The 16,549-nt window shown below is 40.9% G+C and overlaps 3 protein-coding genes across 3 annotated transcripts; 2 read left to right on the plus strand and 1 right to left on the minus strand.

The window, feature by feature from the left end:
- Window positions 1–163: 163 nt before the first annotated feature.
- On the plus strand, window positions 164–5,149 carry LOC133964630 (translocon-associated protein subunit alpha-like). The gene is made up of 9 exons (XM_062398822.1): window positions 164–314; window positions 1,679–1,797; window positions 1,883–1,976; window positions 2,107–2,234; window positions 2,561–2,695; window positions 3,004–3,080; window positions 3,854–3,932; window positions 4,111–4,204; window positions 4,301–5,149. Exons 1-9 carry the CDS (start codon window positions 245–247, stop codon window positions 4,363–4,365), a joined length of 861 nt encoding a protein of 286 aa, XP_062254806.1. The 5' UTR covers window positions 164–244; the 3' UTR covers window positions 4,366–5,149.
- Window positions 5,150–6,046: 897 nt separating this feature from the next.
- Window positions 6,047–11,288, plus strand: LOC133964644 (neuritin-like). Its single transcript, XM_062398847.1, has 3 exons — window positions 6,047–6,252; window positions 6,989–7,142; window positions 7,834–11,288. The coding sequence occupies exons 1-3, from the start codon at window positions 6,201–6,203 to the stop codon at window positions 8,060–8,062; spliced, it is 435 nt and encodes a 144-aa protein (XP_062254831.1). The 5' UTR covers window positions 6,047–6,200; the 3' UTR covers window positions 8,063–11,288.
- A 1,711-nt stretch (window positions 11,289–12,999) lies between these two features.
- Window positions 13,000–16,335, minus strand: sys1 (SYS1 golgi trafficking protein). Its single transcript, XM_062398860.1, has 4 exons — window positions 16,185–16,335; window positions 14,480–14,736; window positions 14,312–14,379; window positions 13,000–14,032 (listed from the first exon to the last, which is right to left on the minus strand). The coding sequence occupies exons 2-4, from the start codon at window positions 14,639–14,641 to the stop codon at window positions 13,792–13,794; spliced, it is 471 nt and encodes a 156-aa protein (XP_062254844.1). The 5' UTR covers window positions 14,642–14,736; window positions 16,185–16,335; the 3' UTR covers window positions 13,000–13,791.
- Window positions 16,336–16,549: the final 214 nt, after the last annotated feature.

Below are 16,549 nucleotides of genomic sequence, written 5' to 3' on the forward strand. Positions count from 1 at the left end.
TCTGTCCGTCAGTCGGCAACGGACACGGAGAAGCATACTGAGGCCTTGAGTCCATAATGGGTGAATTTTCATTTTGGGGTGAACTATCTCTTTAAGAGAGTGGGACCTCCCAGCAGTGCTGCACACAAACCTCCCAGCCCCGGGCCCCGCCCTCCTCTCCCCTAGTCCCTCCCTCCGCCCGGCCCGAGTCCTCTGCCCTGCTGAACGCTGATGTGTTACTAACTCCAGCTACAAGTCCAACAAGATGTTCACCCTGGGATCCAAGCTGCTCCTGCTGCTCCTCCTGGCCTTCCCCTGCGGACTCATCTCCATCGGTAGGTCGCGTGTGGAAGAGTGTGGGGCGCGAGTTGGGTCCCGTCGCGTCTCTTTGCGAACAGTTCCCAAGTTTAGGTTCTGTGCGGACGTATTGACGTGGCACAGTCTCACAGCAGCGCGCACGCAGCTTCACGGCTCCTCTAACCTGGATGTGATTTGTCCACATCGCGCACGGCGGAGGAGAAGAGTCGGAGCTCGTCGCTTTTTGTTTCGAAGGGAATGGAAGTGATCGAGCTGCCGAAGTTAGAATATACGTTTAACTCCATGATCTGTAGAATCCAGTGTGTTTCTTCAAACCGTGCGCGTGTGTGTGTGGTGCAGAAACAGTTAGCTGCTGCCTCTCACAGGGACACGTCACCATAGATATGATCGTATGTCTCCCTTCTCGCTGCCACACATTAGCATGACGAATGGTTATTGTTCTGCTCAGATTAGTTTGATAAACAAGTGATCCAGGTTATAACAGTCGGGATAAATTCAAATAACCTGGCCACAATGGAAATATACCATCAAAACCAGTCTGAGTCCTCCATTCATTTCCAATCACATCAATTCTTAAAAGCAGAACTAACCACTGGAACTGACTGGTTTTGATTAAGCTTTGGACAATAGCTGAATGATTATATTGGACTGGTGTGTGATGGGTCAACTCTATCAACAAAACAAGATATTTAACACACATTTTGATTGTGTTTAATACAGTTGGTAAACGATGGTATTTTGGAGGCCTGTATATTGAGGTTTGAACAACATATTTACATACAAAGTTTTGAGAGAGAAGATCATTCATAATGTGGCTATGTTGATCATATTTGATGTCCATTTTCACTCACGTGTCAAGGTCCAACAAGAACTACCAGTGAAATTATGCTATTAATGAATCCATTCATTAAAGTCCTGATATGATAATAACCGCTGTCCTAAATGGTATTTCCACTCATCATAATATAGGGCTGAGGGCGATGTGGCACAAAAATAAATATCAAGATAAAAATCTTCACATTAGTTGTTTTCAATAATCATCAGGATAAATCTCAAATTACATATCTTTGATATATAAAATCAGATTTTTGCTCGTGAGTTATGGTTGTGGTTTTAAACTCGTCTTTATAAGCAGAGATTGACAAACACTTGAGGTAGATCAATTGTGTGTTATACCTCCTGTGTATATTGAACCTTTTGTAATGTTGTATAATTGTTGATATAGTTATATGTATATGATTTTATTGCACAGTCCTTTCTTAATATGCTTAAGATTATTGTTGTGCATTTGACAATAAAAATCTTGAATCATGAATCTAATATCAATATTATTTCACCGTACGACCATCACTCATGCCGTCATGTCCTCTGATCCGCGCAGGCCAAGTCTCCGCAGAGCCAGACTCTGCTGAGGACACCGTCGAGGATGCAGATGCTGCCGTAGATGAGGAGGAGGACGATGAAGAGGTTCTCGTTGAGGAAGATCAGATACAAGCAACAGTGTGTATATCTCTGATCATGCAGCAGTGGGACAAATTTTTTGTAATATCAGGTGGTTATGTTACAATGTCATGTTCATCCTCAGGAGGCTGAAGAGGAGGAGTCTGATGAAGGCGCAGATAAACTGGCAACTGTTCACCCTGATGCCGACACAACCATCCTCTTCACGACAGGAGAAGGTTGGTCCAGGTCTCATTTCTTGGGGTTTCACTGTGTGTAAAACAACAACCTACAAAGCTTTGTTACCACACCTTATAACTGATGTTTTAGCTGTATTTGATATTTAATCATATGCATCTTCTGTTTTAGAGTTCTTTGCCAATGAGATCGTGAAGTTCCTGGTTGGTTTCAGCAACAAGGGGAGTCAGGAGTTCGCGGTCCAGTCATTGGAGGCCTCTTTCCGTTATCCCCAGGACTTCCAGTTCTACATTCAGAATGTAAGTTTGATTTCAGATAAAACCACCTGCAGCTTATCACTTCATTAGGACTTGGATGTGGAGAAAAATTCTTTAAAAATGCATTAACGAGTTGGTTAAATAGAACTCTGAGATTGTAAAAAGGGAAGAATGTGTGTTTATGATATTTAGGTGTTATTCCTCTAAATAAAATCCATAACATTTATATCTCAGCTCATGTATAAGTTCGCATCTGTTTACTTGTTGCCTGCCCTGTCACCGAACACAATGAATACAATACTGACAAATATTACGTTACCATTTACCACACTAAAGCTCAGTTTTTAATGTTGTGTGTGTGTTTTCAGTTCACAGCTCTGCCCCTGAACACAGCCGTGCAGCCCCAGTCTCAGGCCTCCTTTGAGTACTCGTTCATCCCAGCTCAGCAGATGGCCGGTCGTCCATTCGGTCTTGTTATCCTCCTCAACTATCTTGACAATGAGGTAAAAACAAATCAGAAAAAATATTTTATTCTTCATTAAAAAGGTTTGTAGGTGGTTGGCCACAACAAATTTACCTGAAAATCAAAACTTGAAGATGCCATAATCAGTATAATATACTCTGGATCTTCGTGCTTTATTGAACTGGGATTGGCTTGCTCTTCACTCTCTTTATTTTATCCCTACTGAGAATTGACTGTTGTTTTTTTAGTAATAATGACTGAATCATATGCCAATTTTTATTTTTGAGGAGATGTTTCAAGAAGGTTCCTGAAAGTTTAAGGTATTTTCTCACAAATTTTTTTCTTCAGGGTAACGTGTTCCAGACTGCCATCTATAACCAGACTGTCACCATCATTGAGAGAGAGGAGGGACTGGATGGAGAAACGTAAGGCCGAGTTATATCCTATCATGTGCATTCTTATCAATGAAACGGTCGATGTAGCTTCTTGTCCCATTTATATTCTTTCATGGCCAAAATGGAGAGAAGAGCTAATTATATGTAGATAATGTGTAAAGCTAATTATTTTTGCCTAGTTCTCTTACTTATTTGCAGTGTCTCATGAGGCTACATGCAGCTCATTACGGCTCCCTAATACAAACTCCCCCAGAACATTGCAGCACATGCAAGGCCCTGTAAAAGGAGGTGTGAAATTGGCACGAAGAGATAAGTGGTCCGAATGGTGCTGCTGGTGCAAGACGCAGGAACTGTCGCCAGAAAATTCGGCAAGGACGGGGAAAAAAACTGTTTTCCATCCTAAAATATCATATCTGGGGCCAATTGATCTACATTAGATTTCATGCACAAAGTTTGCCAAGTGGTGGTTTTGAAGTTGCTACTGAAGGCAGCCATTTGGTGGAATAGTGCTCTGACTAAATTTGCATCCATTATTTAGGAGGCAAACTGGAGAAGGTTGATGGGAAGTGATAGAACTGTTTTCAAACCATCCTCCTGAGGTCATTAAAACTGTGCTTGTCTAAAATGTGTACTGAAATAAGCTGTAAAAGAAAAAAATATTGTTCTGGAGGTATGTACTCAGACAGTACATACCTCCAGAACAGCACAGCGGTCCCCTTATGAAACCACATTTTGTAGTTTTGGGATAATCATGCTGACACACAAACAACAAATGTAGACAAGATATCTTCTTCTTTTTGCAGGGTGTTCCTGTACGTGTTCCTTGCTGGCCTGGTCGCCCTGATGGTCTTTGGAATATACCAAGTCCTGGAGACGAGGACGGTATGTGTTTGTTTTCAATAAACTGTTGAATTTCATATGTTAAGATATGTGTGTTTGTTCTATACATGGACATTAACTCATCCGCCCTACAAACCGTTGCTTTAAACAGAGAAACATTAAGATTGAAGCAGGCTAATGTGTGGAGATAAGAAGTTGTCTTTGATACTGTTTTTTGCAGAAAAAGAGACTCCCTGTGAAAATAGAGAAGGGCACTGGTGGGATGAGTGATGTGGACATCAGCTGGATTCCTCAGGAGACTCTTAATGTCATGAGTATGTTCATATTTGTCCCCAACTGTCACAAATAATAACAATAGGCTCATATTACTGTTACACACAAAGAGCTGATCATCACTTCCTGTCTTGCAGACAAGGCTTCCCCGAAAACATCTCCAAGGAAACGAACCAAGAGGGCCGCTGGAACTGATCAATAAAGCTGTCCATGTTTCCATCCGTCATCATAGGGTCCATCAGGCTTTCAATTCATCTCCTCACCACAGTAACCTGATCCCCATTCACAATGGATCAACATTTCTGGAGCCTGACCAGTTTGTTTGCGAAGTTCCTGTCGATTTCAGTCTCTCAGTCGGATGTTCCTGTTGGTGTCACAAGCAGCGTCATGGACGCTACAGCTCTGCTCAAAGTATTTAGACACTAACAGGACGGAACTTCAGTTCATTTTTTAATGTGTGTGTGTATAAGGGTTAACCATGTGGTCATTCAAAATCATGGAAAAACAAAAGGGATTTGGTACAGCTTGAGCCCAAAACAAGCTGAATAGAATGCATCCATGTGGATGCTGTGACATGATAACAATTAAATGTTAATGTCATTATTCAAAGACTTGTCAAAATTATGATATATGTTATGACCTGAAAGCATCCACATATCTTTAAACCACCATTGTGCCTGACCTGCACTGTGATTTTGATAAAAAATGCAGTTGATTACAACGACTACCCACTATTCCCCCTCTGCTGTTAACATCTAGTTACATGGCCTGAGGTCTGGGCCCTTTAGGTTCAATGTGATGTTTGTATTATGTTGGGAAAATGGCAGCTGCAAGAACAACAAGCATTAAACAGTGTTTTCTCCAGGTATCTGCAGCTCCTTTTCATCTCCAGCCTAAGAGGCTCAGCAGAGCATCTTTACCAGATGCAGTCTTTCAGATTGTATTCAAGTATTTGTGATGAAACAATAAAGGGGTGAAGAAAGTTATTTTTTGTATTCCTGTTTGTTGCTCTCTTTGAAACCTAATCTCTCAATTACTCTCTGCTGCTGAAGTCTGCATTCTGTCACGGGTTGTGCGTCATGCAGTAATGTTACTATCATCAGAGCTTCAGTAAATGGACAGCTATGCACATATAGCGTCAAGCTAGGAAATTAGGATGGAAATGCCCTGAGTCACAGAGATATCTCAAACCCCTTAGTTGAAGCTTTATCTTTGGGTTCATTAATTACTAATTCTGGTATGTGCTCTGTATAATAATAGTAAGTAGTGTAATTACTTAAATAATATAAAATAATAATGAAAAGAGATATTGTTCAATTGCCATAGTCCAAATAATTGATTCCAAACATGTAATCTAAATGTCCTTCAGGATTAATAAGATGTCTATCTATCTATCTATCTTTCCAGCCGCACATACTTGTACACATGTATTTTGGGAAAGGTTAATATATTCTGATGTTTTTTTATGAGGAAGCAGCATCACTTTAAATTTGTTTTTAACCATCAAAAAATATGTCAGACGCAATTAAAGATTTAAAACATGTCTTTAAGTCCCGAGAGCGGAATCCTGCTATTAGATCTTAGCAGCAGCTTAGTGGAATAAAATGGAGATCCCACTAAGAGAAGGCACGAGAGGTGAAAATCTATAACACGAGCATGAATGCTATATAATAACGTGCCGGATGGAGGCGAGCACCGCGTGGGTCCCGGCGGTGAGGTGGGAGTGTTGCGGGGTTGTGCGGTGCAGGCTGCTGCTGCTGCTCGGGGAGGTGTGGGAGCTGTCCGGTGCTGAGGGGGGAGAGGATGAGCTCAGCGCCCGCCAGGGGGCAGGTAACGTCAGCACCAGTCGGCCGGGGCAGGGAGAGACTGCGCGCACACACACACACACACACACACACACACACACACACACACCAAGTATTTTTTATCAGCGCTCCGTCACTGACACACACATGAAGAATGGGCAGATGATCATCCCTGTGTGACTCAACGCAGCTTCTCCTTCCTCTTTTGCCGCTCGCCCTGACATGGGATGATATGGGATTTTACATGTCGACGAAGATCGGGGGGATTCTCGCGTTTGCTCTGGGTAAGATATTTCCTGATTGTCCGTAAGAGAAAACTGCCTGACATCGCTTCATCTCCCTGCATCTGAAATAGCACTGTGGTCTTCATGCTTCTCCATCTGTATTTTGCACAATGGCGATAAGATCTGCACCGTGGTGGCCAGCTGCTGGTAGAACAGCCCCTTCCACCATAGATAACGGCATGGGTGGTCCCACTTGGGTGTTGGTGTGCAAGCTTGTATGCAACATAAAACAAATAACTCATAAATTGATCCCTCCCTAAATGTCACTTTTACTAATGTTTGGTGCTTTAATCGTGCTGATTTTGCATTGTCCTTGTGGAAACTCTGTGTTTTGGCATTTGAATCAGAAATAGCTCTAAACAAATAATTGAATTCCATGTGGGAGAAATGTGTGAGGTGCAGTGATCACGATCTGTGACTCAATCTGTTTCACAGAAACTAAAAACTGTAAAATATGATGAAATATTAAAAAAAGACGTTTATCGGAAAATGTATTAATTGGTATAAAAGTTGCATGATCATGACCAGTGAGGCATTGAGAAGGAAGAGATTGAAAATACTCAGCATATAGGAAAAATACCAAATGGCCTGTGAGGAGTCAAAGCAAAGAGTTCTGGCAACTTTGTCCATTTGTCAGCAACAAAGTGCCACTGATTCATTTTACAAACTTCATTAAAAATCATAGTTTCACAGGCTTATAAAATCTGTTCACTTGTCACCTGGTTCTGTTTTTCAGTGTTCCTGTCCGTCTCTGTGTCAGGAGACTCAGCAGACGTCAAGTGTGAAAAGGTCTACAGGGACTTTTCCTTCTGTGTCCTGGAGCTAGGAGAGAGCATGGACAACTATCAGGAGAACGTGACCAGTGAGAGTGGAGTGGCGGCCGTGTGCAGGTGAGAATAACTCTATCAGTGTGTGAACAGCATGGACATCTCTGTAATGAACATCAAATAGATCCTGAAGGTTTTGATTCGATCCAAACCTTTCTGATTAATCCACTTTCAAAGAGGGCGAGAACTGCCATGATGGGCTGGAATAAAAACAGACACAAGCACTGATCTGAATCACTTGTGCATAAGATTGTCTGTCAGTTCAGTTTGTATGAAACAGCACAACATTGATTGGAATAATATAGAGAGAGACAGATGTGCATAACCTCAGAGGCAGAATAGAGAAATGAGTGGTGCTGAGACACTGAGCTATTGTGCTAAATAATTTATGACTTCGCTGCAGCTGTAATGAAATTCCAGGGACACATTTTGTCATTGTAACTGCACGTTGTCTACAGCCCCAGCACCGAATATTGAAGATAAAGATTTACACATAAGCCCTCAGTTGAAAACTGCCCATTTCCAATATCATGTGTAATATTGTTTCACTCGGATGCAGTTGCCATGGCAATTAAAGCTCAGCTTGACTTGCTTGAAGCCACTGTAACCATCCGAGCCCATCAATAGATTATTGGCAAGCAAATGAATCCACAACAGCCAGAGCATGTCTGGATGCTTGTATAGCCATGCAGGATGATCTGTGAGTAAAACTGGCAGATGTAGCGTTGGTGTGATGATCCTTTGTTTGCCACAGCCACTGGGAAGCCTTCCACACATGTGCTCTCACAGCGCTTGCCGACTGTCAGGAGGAAGTCAGCTCCATCTGGGAGACGCTGAGGCAGGACTCCAGGAAGATGCGCTTCCAGGGAAGTCTGTTCGACCTGTGTAGCCCCAGCTCTGCTCCCAGCATATGTCCAAATCTCGCGGCACTTACTCTGCCACTGCTGCTGATCGTGACTTGGCCGAGCTGGCCCACTGTATAGATGGGATCGGGGCGATGGTGAGTGTGAGGAGAGGGGAGAGGGAAGGAGGGCCTCACATTCCCCCTGGGTTCAGTTCTCCTGAGTTCAAACTTAAAGCCAAGGATTTAAGAGAGACAAATGTTTTAACAAGGATTATTTTGACACAGAGCCACGGAAGCCTTTGGCAAGCCAATCAATACTTGCTGTGATGAATAATGTTTGAAATCCTCTCAAATACTTCAGCTTGATCTCTACTTATGTCTAGACGCTGGTGCAGCGGTGGGGAAAATTACCTTTCTGCCAATTTATCAGTTCAGGCACACTAAAGCAAAATTCCAAGTACTGTAGGGATTTCACATTCAATGAAAACCCGAGTATGACAGCTCTGTCTCTCGATCAACACTACACAATAGGTGGACAAAATAATGTGGATACCTGTATCACCAAAAGCAAACAGAAATGCAACAGCATATTTGTGAAGATTATAAAGCAATGACAAGTTTTAGCAGCATCAAAATTTGTGTGTTGTATACACATTTCATTCCTGCTCCTCAACCTGAATGTGTGTACTTGCTCTATGTAACTTTGGTGATCATGTATGAGTAAGATCAGTGTGGAACTGACTGAATTTCCCTAAGAAGTCATTAAAAAACAGTGTTTATCTCAGACATTCAGCGAGGAATCTTAAAAAATATCAAGAATCTAAACAGAGTTTGGTGTTTGTTACAGCGGCAGCTCCTCTGTTTCAGGAAGCCAGAGATCGTGGGTAACGTCCACTGTTCAGTTGTGTTTCAGTTCAGTGAGTGGCACACAAAAGCCATTTAACTCACTTGGACATGGAGCACAACGGAATGAATCAGCACATGTGGCTGAAGAGGACGCTGTTGCTCAGTAAAAGTTACATAGTGTTGCTTTAACACTGAGGTGTTTCTTAAGAAGTATTTGTTGAGCACTAGTTCTCATCATATTACACTGATGGTGTCCTGTGAATGTGTCTACTCCCTGTACCATGTGTTTTATGGTTTTATCACAACAGACAAAGAAATAGTTAATCATTTTGGTAGTTAGCTGAGAACATCTACTCCACTGTCACATATATACATTAAACATAAGCTAATACTAGCAGGTACATACAATTTTGTCGAGGATGAAAATGAGAAATAAAATGTGAATTAGTAAGTGTTAAGGGCTTTTGTAGGCAGACATTGTGATCTGTGGAGGAAGCTATCTGTCAGTGCTATCTGTCAGTTTTAGTATGAGAGATTTAGCCACTGATTCGTCTAATTCTCTGCAAACAAGCAAATAAAATACATTGCTATAGTTTCTCTATAATGTTAAACAGTGAACACAGCCAGTCCATAAAGATGTTATTAGCTAACACAGTACAGGAAAACATTTAAAGGGACCCATAAGCAATAGCAATGTTTCTGCAAATCTCAGCTCTCGGTCTAAAAATCACAAAACTGTATTCATTTGTTGTTGGTGTGAAAACCAAATCACCCATCATTGTGAGAGAATGACAGCAAAGCTAGCAACTGCAATGTTCAAATACATAACACGTGAAATGTCCCTTTAACGTGTTTCTAGCTGTATTGCACATGTATGGAAGAGACAATCAAGCCCCTTGTTTGAAACCTTTGACCCCTTCTCTCCATCGACATGTCAGCCCACTGTGGCTGATGTGGCACGGCTGCTACAAAGACACCAAAAACCCACGTTCACTCCTCCAGCTCCTCCCTCTCTCGCTCGCTCAGAGCCACGCCCCACACCTTGGGTCACTCTTATGATTGATCATCAAAATCCTGACCTGTTGATGTCTGTGACAAAAGGGAAATATGGAGCGTGAATGTTCAGTGTTTTTTGTTGTTTCAGATGTCTGTTACATCTTGTTGGAAACTTCTCACCTGTGTTAAACACACACAACATAAGCAGATCTTTACCTCAGATTACTGCAAAAACACAGTATGGTAAACAGTATGCAGATAGAATCCAACCCTGTGTTTACTATCACAGAGATTAGATTTTCAAAGAAGATTCTGTATAATTCAGCAAAATTATGATTAAAACTTCCCAAATTATCATATTTTAATATTCATGCAGCTTGTTTACTTAAATTTATGCACCTATAATTAACTTTGAATGAAGTCAAATTATATGCAATAGCGAAATAGCAGCTGCCATAATATGTTTTTTTAAACCATAAAATTGGTTTTGTATATGAGTTGTATTTTGATTAATCTATCTATGAATTATGATCTCATAAAATGCAGATTCAATACTGCTTCATTTATCCATTTCATGCCTTTAATTTGGTGAAACTTGGGCTTGATTTTACTACAAATCCTCAAACAGCAAAAGCAGCAAAGAGAAAGAAAAGTGTGGGGTCTCATAGAAAGAAAAAGGATAATAGGTGCTGAGGTTAGCAGCAATATGACTGGCAGCATCCACCACTGATTAAACTGATGTCTCAAATAAACACTGTTAGCACAAATAGCTGTGATGGTCCATATGATGTTAGTATTTAGGAAAATGTGTGACTCATCTTCTCATGCGGCAGTAGTCACTGAGATTTAGAGCAAATAAAAAATTGATTAAGCAATAGCATTCATCTTGGTTTCTTCAAAACTGTCACCACTTGCACATTTATTTTAATTGTCCTAGGCATAATCAAAATAGATAATTTCCATGATCCTGAATATTATTCGTCACCAATTTTGATCATAAATGCATGGGTTTTTGTGGCAGTTCCTTCCTCGGACACGGCGTACAGTGGTATTGATCTGTGCATGAAGTTACGCTAGCTCCTCAGTGTATCTGCCTTCTTTCTTATGCACATTCAGACACCCACCCCCGCACCCATCACATTAGCATGTTTGTTGTAGTCATTTTTTTTTTTCATGTTTCACAAGTGGTAGCATTATTATCATCCATTGTGTATCCGGTGGTGAGAGTACAAACCAGTTGTGGTGTCCTCCGAGCATGAGCAATATGTACGGTCACTTCTTTAAAGAGGTCTCTTTAACATCTTTGTATGCTGTTTAAGAAAGCATGAAAATGACTGTGTTATCATGAGCATTACACAACAATTATCCCTGAAATCAGTTTAAACATGGAGAGAATTGTTGAATGTAAAATTAAGTCAGTACCCGTACCCGTGTGATGTTTTCAAGTTGACCGATAGAAAAGCACACCATTTACAAACTGCATAAAGCAATATATGGCAAAGTAATGTTTGTAATAATAAAGCACCATGTTTAAAACAATACGTGTGTGATCTTCTCTTCAGCAAAACTATTGGATGGGAAAGACGGAGAGACACAAGGTGGTAAAGCAGCAAAACTATTGGATGGGAAAGACGGAGAGACACAAGGTGGTAAAGCAGTGGCGTATTTAATCGATGCAGTAAGTCCTCGGCTCTACAACCTCATTTACAAGTGAGCTTCTGTTTCTAGTCGTCCCTGAAGCAAAGCGTTGCTAATGAGGATCGGCCAGCAGTTTTTCACTCGTTAGCGCTCTCCCATCTGCTCCTTTCCACCTGGACACTTCCTACGGTGGCGGTGGTGGGAGGAAATGAGAGGTCAGAGCCCGAGGTGGAGAACCTGAGGAGGAGCACAGACACGCTCTTGTTGTGACCCTCATTAGAAGATCCATCTTTGATGTCTGAAGCATAATGGCCAATCATTGTTTTTCTCCTGCAGATTCCTGACTGACATATTTACCGTTCTCTTCAATCAATCCAAACCGGCAGGGTTTTATTAAACAGCGTATCCACAGAGGTACTTGCATGGTGCAAGTGTGCGAGAAAAAAAGTCTTAATGCTTCTGCAAACACAGTTCAAATAGTCAGAGGAAAATATTTACAATTTAACTATAATATTTCTGTCTAGTAACAAGCCAGGGAATATAATTATATGAATAGGTCCAGTTCACAAGTTTTGTGTGTTTAAATAAAAACTTAAGTTATACTAAAAAATAATAAAATGGTGGCATTGGGAATACCTTCACTGCGATGGCTACAAATAATCAAATACCGACAATGGCTTAGAAAGAGCAGTCGTGAGTTTGAACAATTCTTAAAGGAATAGTTTTGAGTATGTGCTTGTTTGCTTCCTTGCTTATAGCTGCCTTCAGATAGATACCACTCTCATGTCTGTAGCCTAAAAGAAAAACAGGAAGGAGAGGGTTTCTTTGCTCTGTGCAGAGGTAATAAAATCCAACTACTAGCACCTCTTAAAGCTCATTGATTAACATGGTATGTCTCATCTACTTTAATTGTACGATAACATCTAAAATAAAGGAGTGCCATGGCTGTGAGTTCCTCATCAGATTAAACCTATGAGAAACTAGAAGGGCGCCCAGACAATGCATTGCTGTGCAAAAGCTAAAGCTCTATACTGCTATGTTAAATCATGTGAACAACATTCCTGGATCAGCCCGTTTATCTGGATCCACTTCAAAGGTTATGACTTCTTCAATGATTCATGCCCCACCCCTGCACAAGCTAATTTGAGATTTGTTTTGTAGTACTGCTGCCGTCAGAAGAACAAACAAACAATGCAAAGATTATAGTGTCAGAGGTAATATGTGACAGTGAGCTTAGGAGGGGCTGGTGTCAGTTTTAAAACATGCTCAGAATGTTGACCTGCTTAAAGATAACTGCCTTGACCTCAAATAGACAAGAAAGCTAATTTACCAAAATGTCAAATTGGAAACTTGATTTTAATTCAAGAGACCACATATTCCACACTAATGAAGTAATTTCGAGTCTTAAAAGCTGATGCTTAAGATAAAGCTGATTTTCCAGAAATCATCAGTGCTGCACATTTCAGGTGTTTTCATGTCACATCCCCACAAACAGTGGCTGTATGTTTGGAAACACGGCTGGTGGCTGAAAACTGTCCCCCAAGTGGCCACCTTATCTGCATAATACACCATGACATGAAGAGAGTGATGCAAACAAGCTGTGCAAAATACTGTACTGAAAGTCTAGAACAAACAGAATGTACAAAGTTCATCCAGATAGGTAGAAAGAAGCCTGATTTTACTGGTGATATGTTAAAGGAGAAAACTCTCCGACACATAATGTTGACTGCGATTACTGAATTCAAAAAACCTCAGTTTGAACATTGAACTTTTATCCAACATCTGGATTTTTTACATCCAGTGACTGTATAAGACAAAAAAGATATAACTGATAACTTTGCACTTACATCTCTAAATTGCTGTGAGATGTAACAAACAAAATACCCTGTGACAGGATGGTCATGATGTCCGTTGGCTGCCCCGGCAACACAGCAGAGAGGAAAGAAGACAAATGTCTGGTTTGGACAGTTGTCTCACGCCCCTTTTTATAATCAGATCTTTCTTTTCAATGCATTTGAAAAAGAAAAAATACTTTTAATTTCAAAAGGTTTTAAAATAAGGAAAAGGAATGATCGTGCTAATGTTCTTAGTTTTGAGAGGAAAAGTTACCAGTTGTCAAAGAAAAAAATTCTAACAGTTGTTAGTTTCACAGAAAGTGACGTCCTCTTTCAGGCATAGTATTATGTATCTTAATATGTTAGAGTTGACACTGTCCAACATTTAAAGGGCGAGAATAAATAGATCAGTTCATCCAATGTATCCGTTTAAGAGGAAATGACAATCTAACAGATGCAGGGTCTTCTTTTACCAAAAGTGGAAAGACGTCCATTGAACGAGTCCGTTGAGGGTTAGCCATCCACACATTTTCAGCATGGTGTCGACAAAAATTCACAGGTTAGACTTGGGTCCACTGTTGACTGGAATGGCCCTGAGCTCAGTTCGCATGCACAAGTACTCTCCAGTTACAGCCATCAAGGCCATGCAGGCTATATTGACGAGCCACCAGGACAGGGCAGCTGGAAAATGAGCGTTATAGATCCAGCAGCCGATCATGTGGAAGAAATGCACGGTGACTGTGAAGTCCAGACACTGTTTCCCTCGACGTATGAAGAACCACAGACCAAGGGCGCTGCAAGAACAAGGAGACCGAAAGGTTGTGTTGTCAGTCATGTTTGTTTTTTGTTTCTGGTACGATTCTTGTGTTGAACCTCAAAATGAAAAAGGTCAAATCTTGCCACACAACAAATCAAAAGAAATGATTTTTACCCCCTTTTAAGGTAATTGACTAACAGTGTATATTTCAGTGTGAATAAATCCTTTGTAACATTTACAGTGTTTGTATTACAAGATCCTTGAACCACAACATACGGCTCTTGTCTTTATAGAAAAAACTGTAGAAATTGCTCACCTGGTGAGAGAGTTTAAGATGAACGCCATCATTGACAGCCTTCCTTGTATTGATGCAAAGCCAAGCACCTGTCACAACAGAGCAAACATTTAAGCACAGTTTTAGAAGTGAACAATTGTGACACAAAAAACAGGTTCCACAGACAGAACATCTAACACAGTGACTCACTTCGTAGCTGAAGATCTGGTCCAGTGATCGACTAGAATGCACCAGACTGTCCACTCCCGCCAACCACAGGCCCAAGAAGCTGTAGTAGATGCACTGCATCAGCACAATCTGGCCCACGATGAGAACTGGGTCCCAGATGTAGCTACGGAAGTGACTGGCCATTGTGCTACCTGTACAGGTGCGAAGGACGATAACAGCTGGCCTAAAATGTTACCAGCCCAGCCATTCAGTGAGACCTGTGTGTGCGAATGCAAAATCTGAAATGAAAAGAAATGACATTGTAAAATCCATTAGTACCTTTCATTCGTGGGTTTTGAATTTTATGACAATAGTTTGATCAAACACTGAAATGGGACAGTTATGCAGGACGACAGTTAATTCTCAAAGCCACATATATTGCTGTGCAGTGTTAAACATTTATTTGACAATCTTAACAGACAAAAGAAGAACATCAATAAGTGCGCACAATTCAGGCAATGGCCGAGTCTGAAATAATTTTTCAAAACATCATGCTGGAGCTCACCATGACCTCTACAATACAAATGTAATAAACACCTTTAGCTTGTAATTATTGTGCAACACTTGGTTAGATATAAAACGGTGATCCTGGATCTGTGTAACAAACCCCTCATTAGTTTAAGCAATACAAAACGTCCCAAGAGACCAGAGTCATAAACTATTAACCACTGAAAGATCAATTGACTAGAGATGTTTTCAATTCTGTACCTTTTTTATGTTCAATATGTCATAATAATAGGGTGGCAGAGAGAGCTAAAATTAAGAAAGTCAGAATACATCTTCATCCATCGGAAAAGACAACACGTGGGAATTGCGAAAAAGACACCAAAAATATTTCCTGGTAACAAAAAAAGTGAAAAACCTGCCGGTAGTTCAATTCTTGTGTCACCACATTGATGAAGTTGATTTCTTAATTCGCACGTGTTTTTTCTATTTGCATAGGTTTTCTTAATTGCAGTGGGTTAAGCTCTCTCCGCTCTAAAGCAAGGATGGATCTTTACTATAAAAGTCCAAATAATAATGCATTTTTGAAGCTGATAATGACTTCAGCATTTAGTTCTGTGTTGTTGCACATTAATATTTGTTTTACTGTATGCACATGTGTAAAGGTGTATGGTGGTGAACAGACTACGACTACAGGACAGTGCAGTGCTAACAGTTTAAGTCACTGTAGATGTTTACGGTCCTATCCAACACACAGGTTGGTGTCTCATCCCAAATGTGTTATAATCCATTGTGTATATGAAGACACACAACAGGAGAGCTGCGATTAACTTCTGCTGATGACAACCACAGCTCGTGTTATTGTATTAGATCAGCAACAGCGTGTGTCATAATGATGTTAGAATTACACACAGTTCATTTCATTAGATTCAGGTAAACTTGAGGAGCACACAGCTAGCACCGAGCAACCAGCTAGCTTAGTTACTTTACAACTACACACATTCAACGTCTGGCCAAAGCGAAAATAAATCAGATACGCAGTGTTAACGAAGTTGCCCGGGTCTTTTACATACGATAAACAAAATGGCATTCAGTTAATTTAACCACAAAGAACCAATAGATTCAACAGTGGGTGTAAACAGCAGCTAAGTTAGCGGTGGCTCAACTACACGGAGACTGACCAACAGGTAGCATCGTGCTAGCTTGTGTGCTAAGTCTGGTCCCAGGAGCAGCGGATACACACCTGACACCTGGGCTACAGGGACTTCAGGGCCAAGTGTTCACCACAAGCCTCACGTGTCCTTCCTGTCTCCACACTGACACCGACATCGAGCTCGGCCTTGTTGTCTTCAACTGCTGGACCTGGCTAACAACACGGAAGTCCCGGTGGCGACCCCGGAAAGAAAACTTTAACGACCTAAACTATTTTCAAAGTAGAATACCATTGATAAAGAAAACAACAATCTGTGTGGGATTTTTCCTGTTGATTCATCTTTTGAAAAAGGACAAACGGTCTCGTAATTTATAACAAAACACCTGCATGTATGATGCCACACGACACAGTCACGGTTTCTTCTTTCCTTTTATTTTGAAATGGTTTCCCTTTTA

This window comes from Platichthys flesus, chromosome 2, assembly GCF_949316205.1.
Source record: "Platichthys flesus chromosome 2, fPlaFle2.1, whole genome shotgun sequence".
Classification (NCBI taxonomy): Eukaryota; Metazoa; Chordata; class Actinopteri; order Pleuronectiformes; family Pleuronectidae; genus Platichthys; species Platichthys flesus.

Bases quoted from the DNA above. Each gene is read 5' to 3' on its own strand.
- LOC133964630 (XM_062398822.1), top strand. From the start codon at position 245: ATGTTCACCCTGGGATCCAAGCTGCTCCTGCTGCTCCTCCTGGCCTTC. The intron at 2,235-2,560 runs GTAAGTTTGATT...GTGTGTTTTCAG, and splicing joins TCCAGTTCTACATTCAGAAT to TTCACAGCTCTGCCCCTGAA. The intron at 3,081-3,853 runs GTAAGGCCGAGT...TTCTTTTTGCAG, and splicing joins GAGGGACTGGATGGAGAAAC to GGTGTTCCTGTACGTGTTCC.
- LOC133964644 (XM_062398847.1), top strand. From the start codon at position 6,201: ATGGGATTTTACATGTCGACGAAGATCGGGGGGATTCTCGCGTTTGCT. The intron at 6,253-6,988 runs GTAAGATATTTC...TCTGTTTTTCAG, and splicing joins GATTCTCGCGTTTGCTCTGG to TGTTCCTGTCCGTCTCTGTG. The intron at 7,143-7,833 runs GTGAGAATAACT...TGTTTGCCACAG, and splicing joins GGAGTGGCGGCCGTGTGCAG to CCACTGGGAAGCCTTCCACA.
- sys1 (XM_062398860.1), bottom strand. From the start codon at position 14,641: ATGGCCAGTCACTTCCGTAGCTACATCTGGGACCCAGTTCTCATCGTG. The intron at 14,380-14,479 runs GTGAGTCACTGT...CTGTTGTGACAG, and splicing joins ACCAGATCTTCAGCTACGAA to GTGCTTGGCTTTGCATCAAT. The intron at 14,033-14,311 runs GTGAGCAATTTC...TTGTTCTTGCAG, and splicing joins ATCTTAAACTCTCTCACCAG to CGCCCTTGGTCTGTGGTTCT.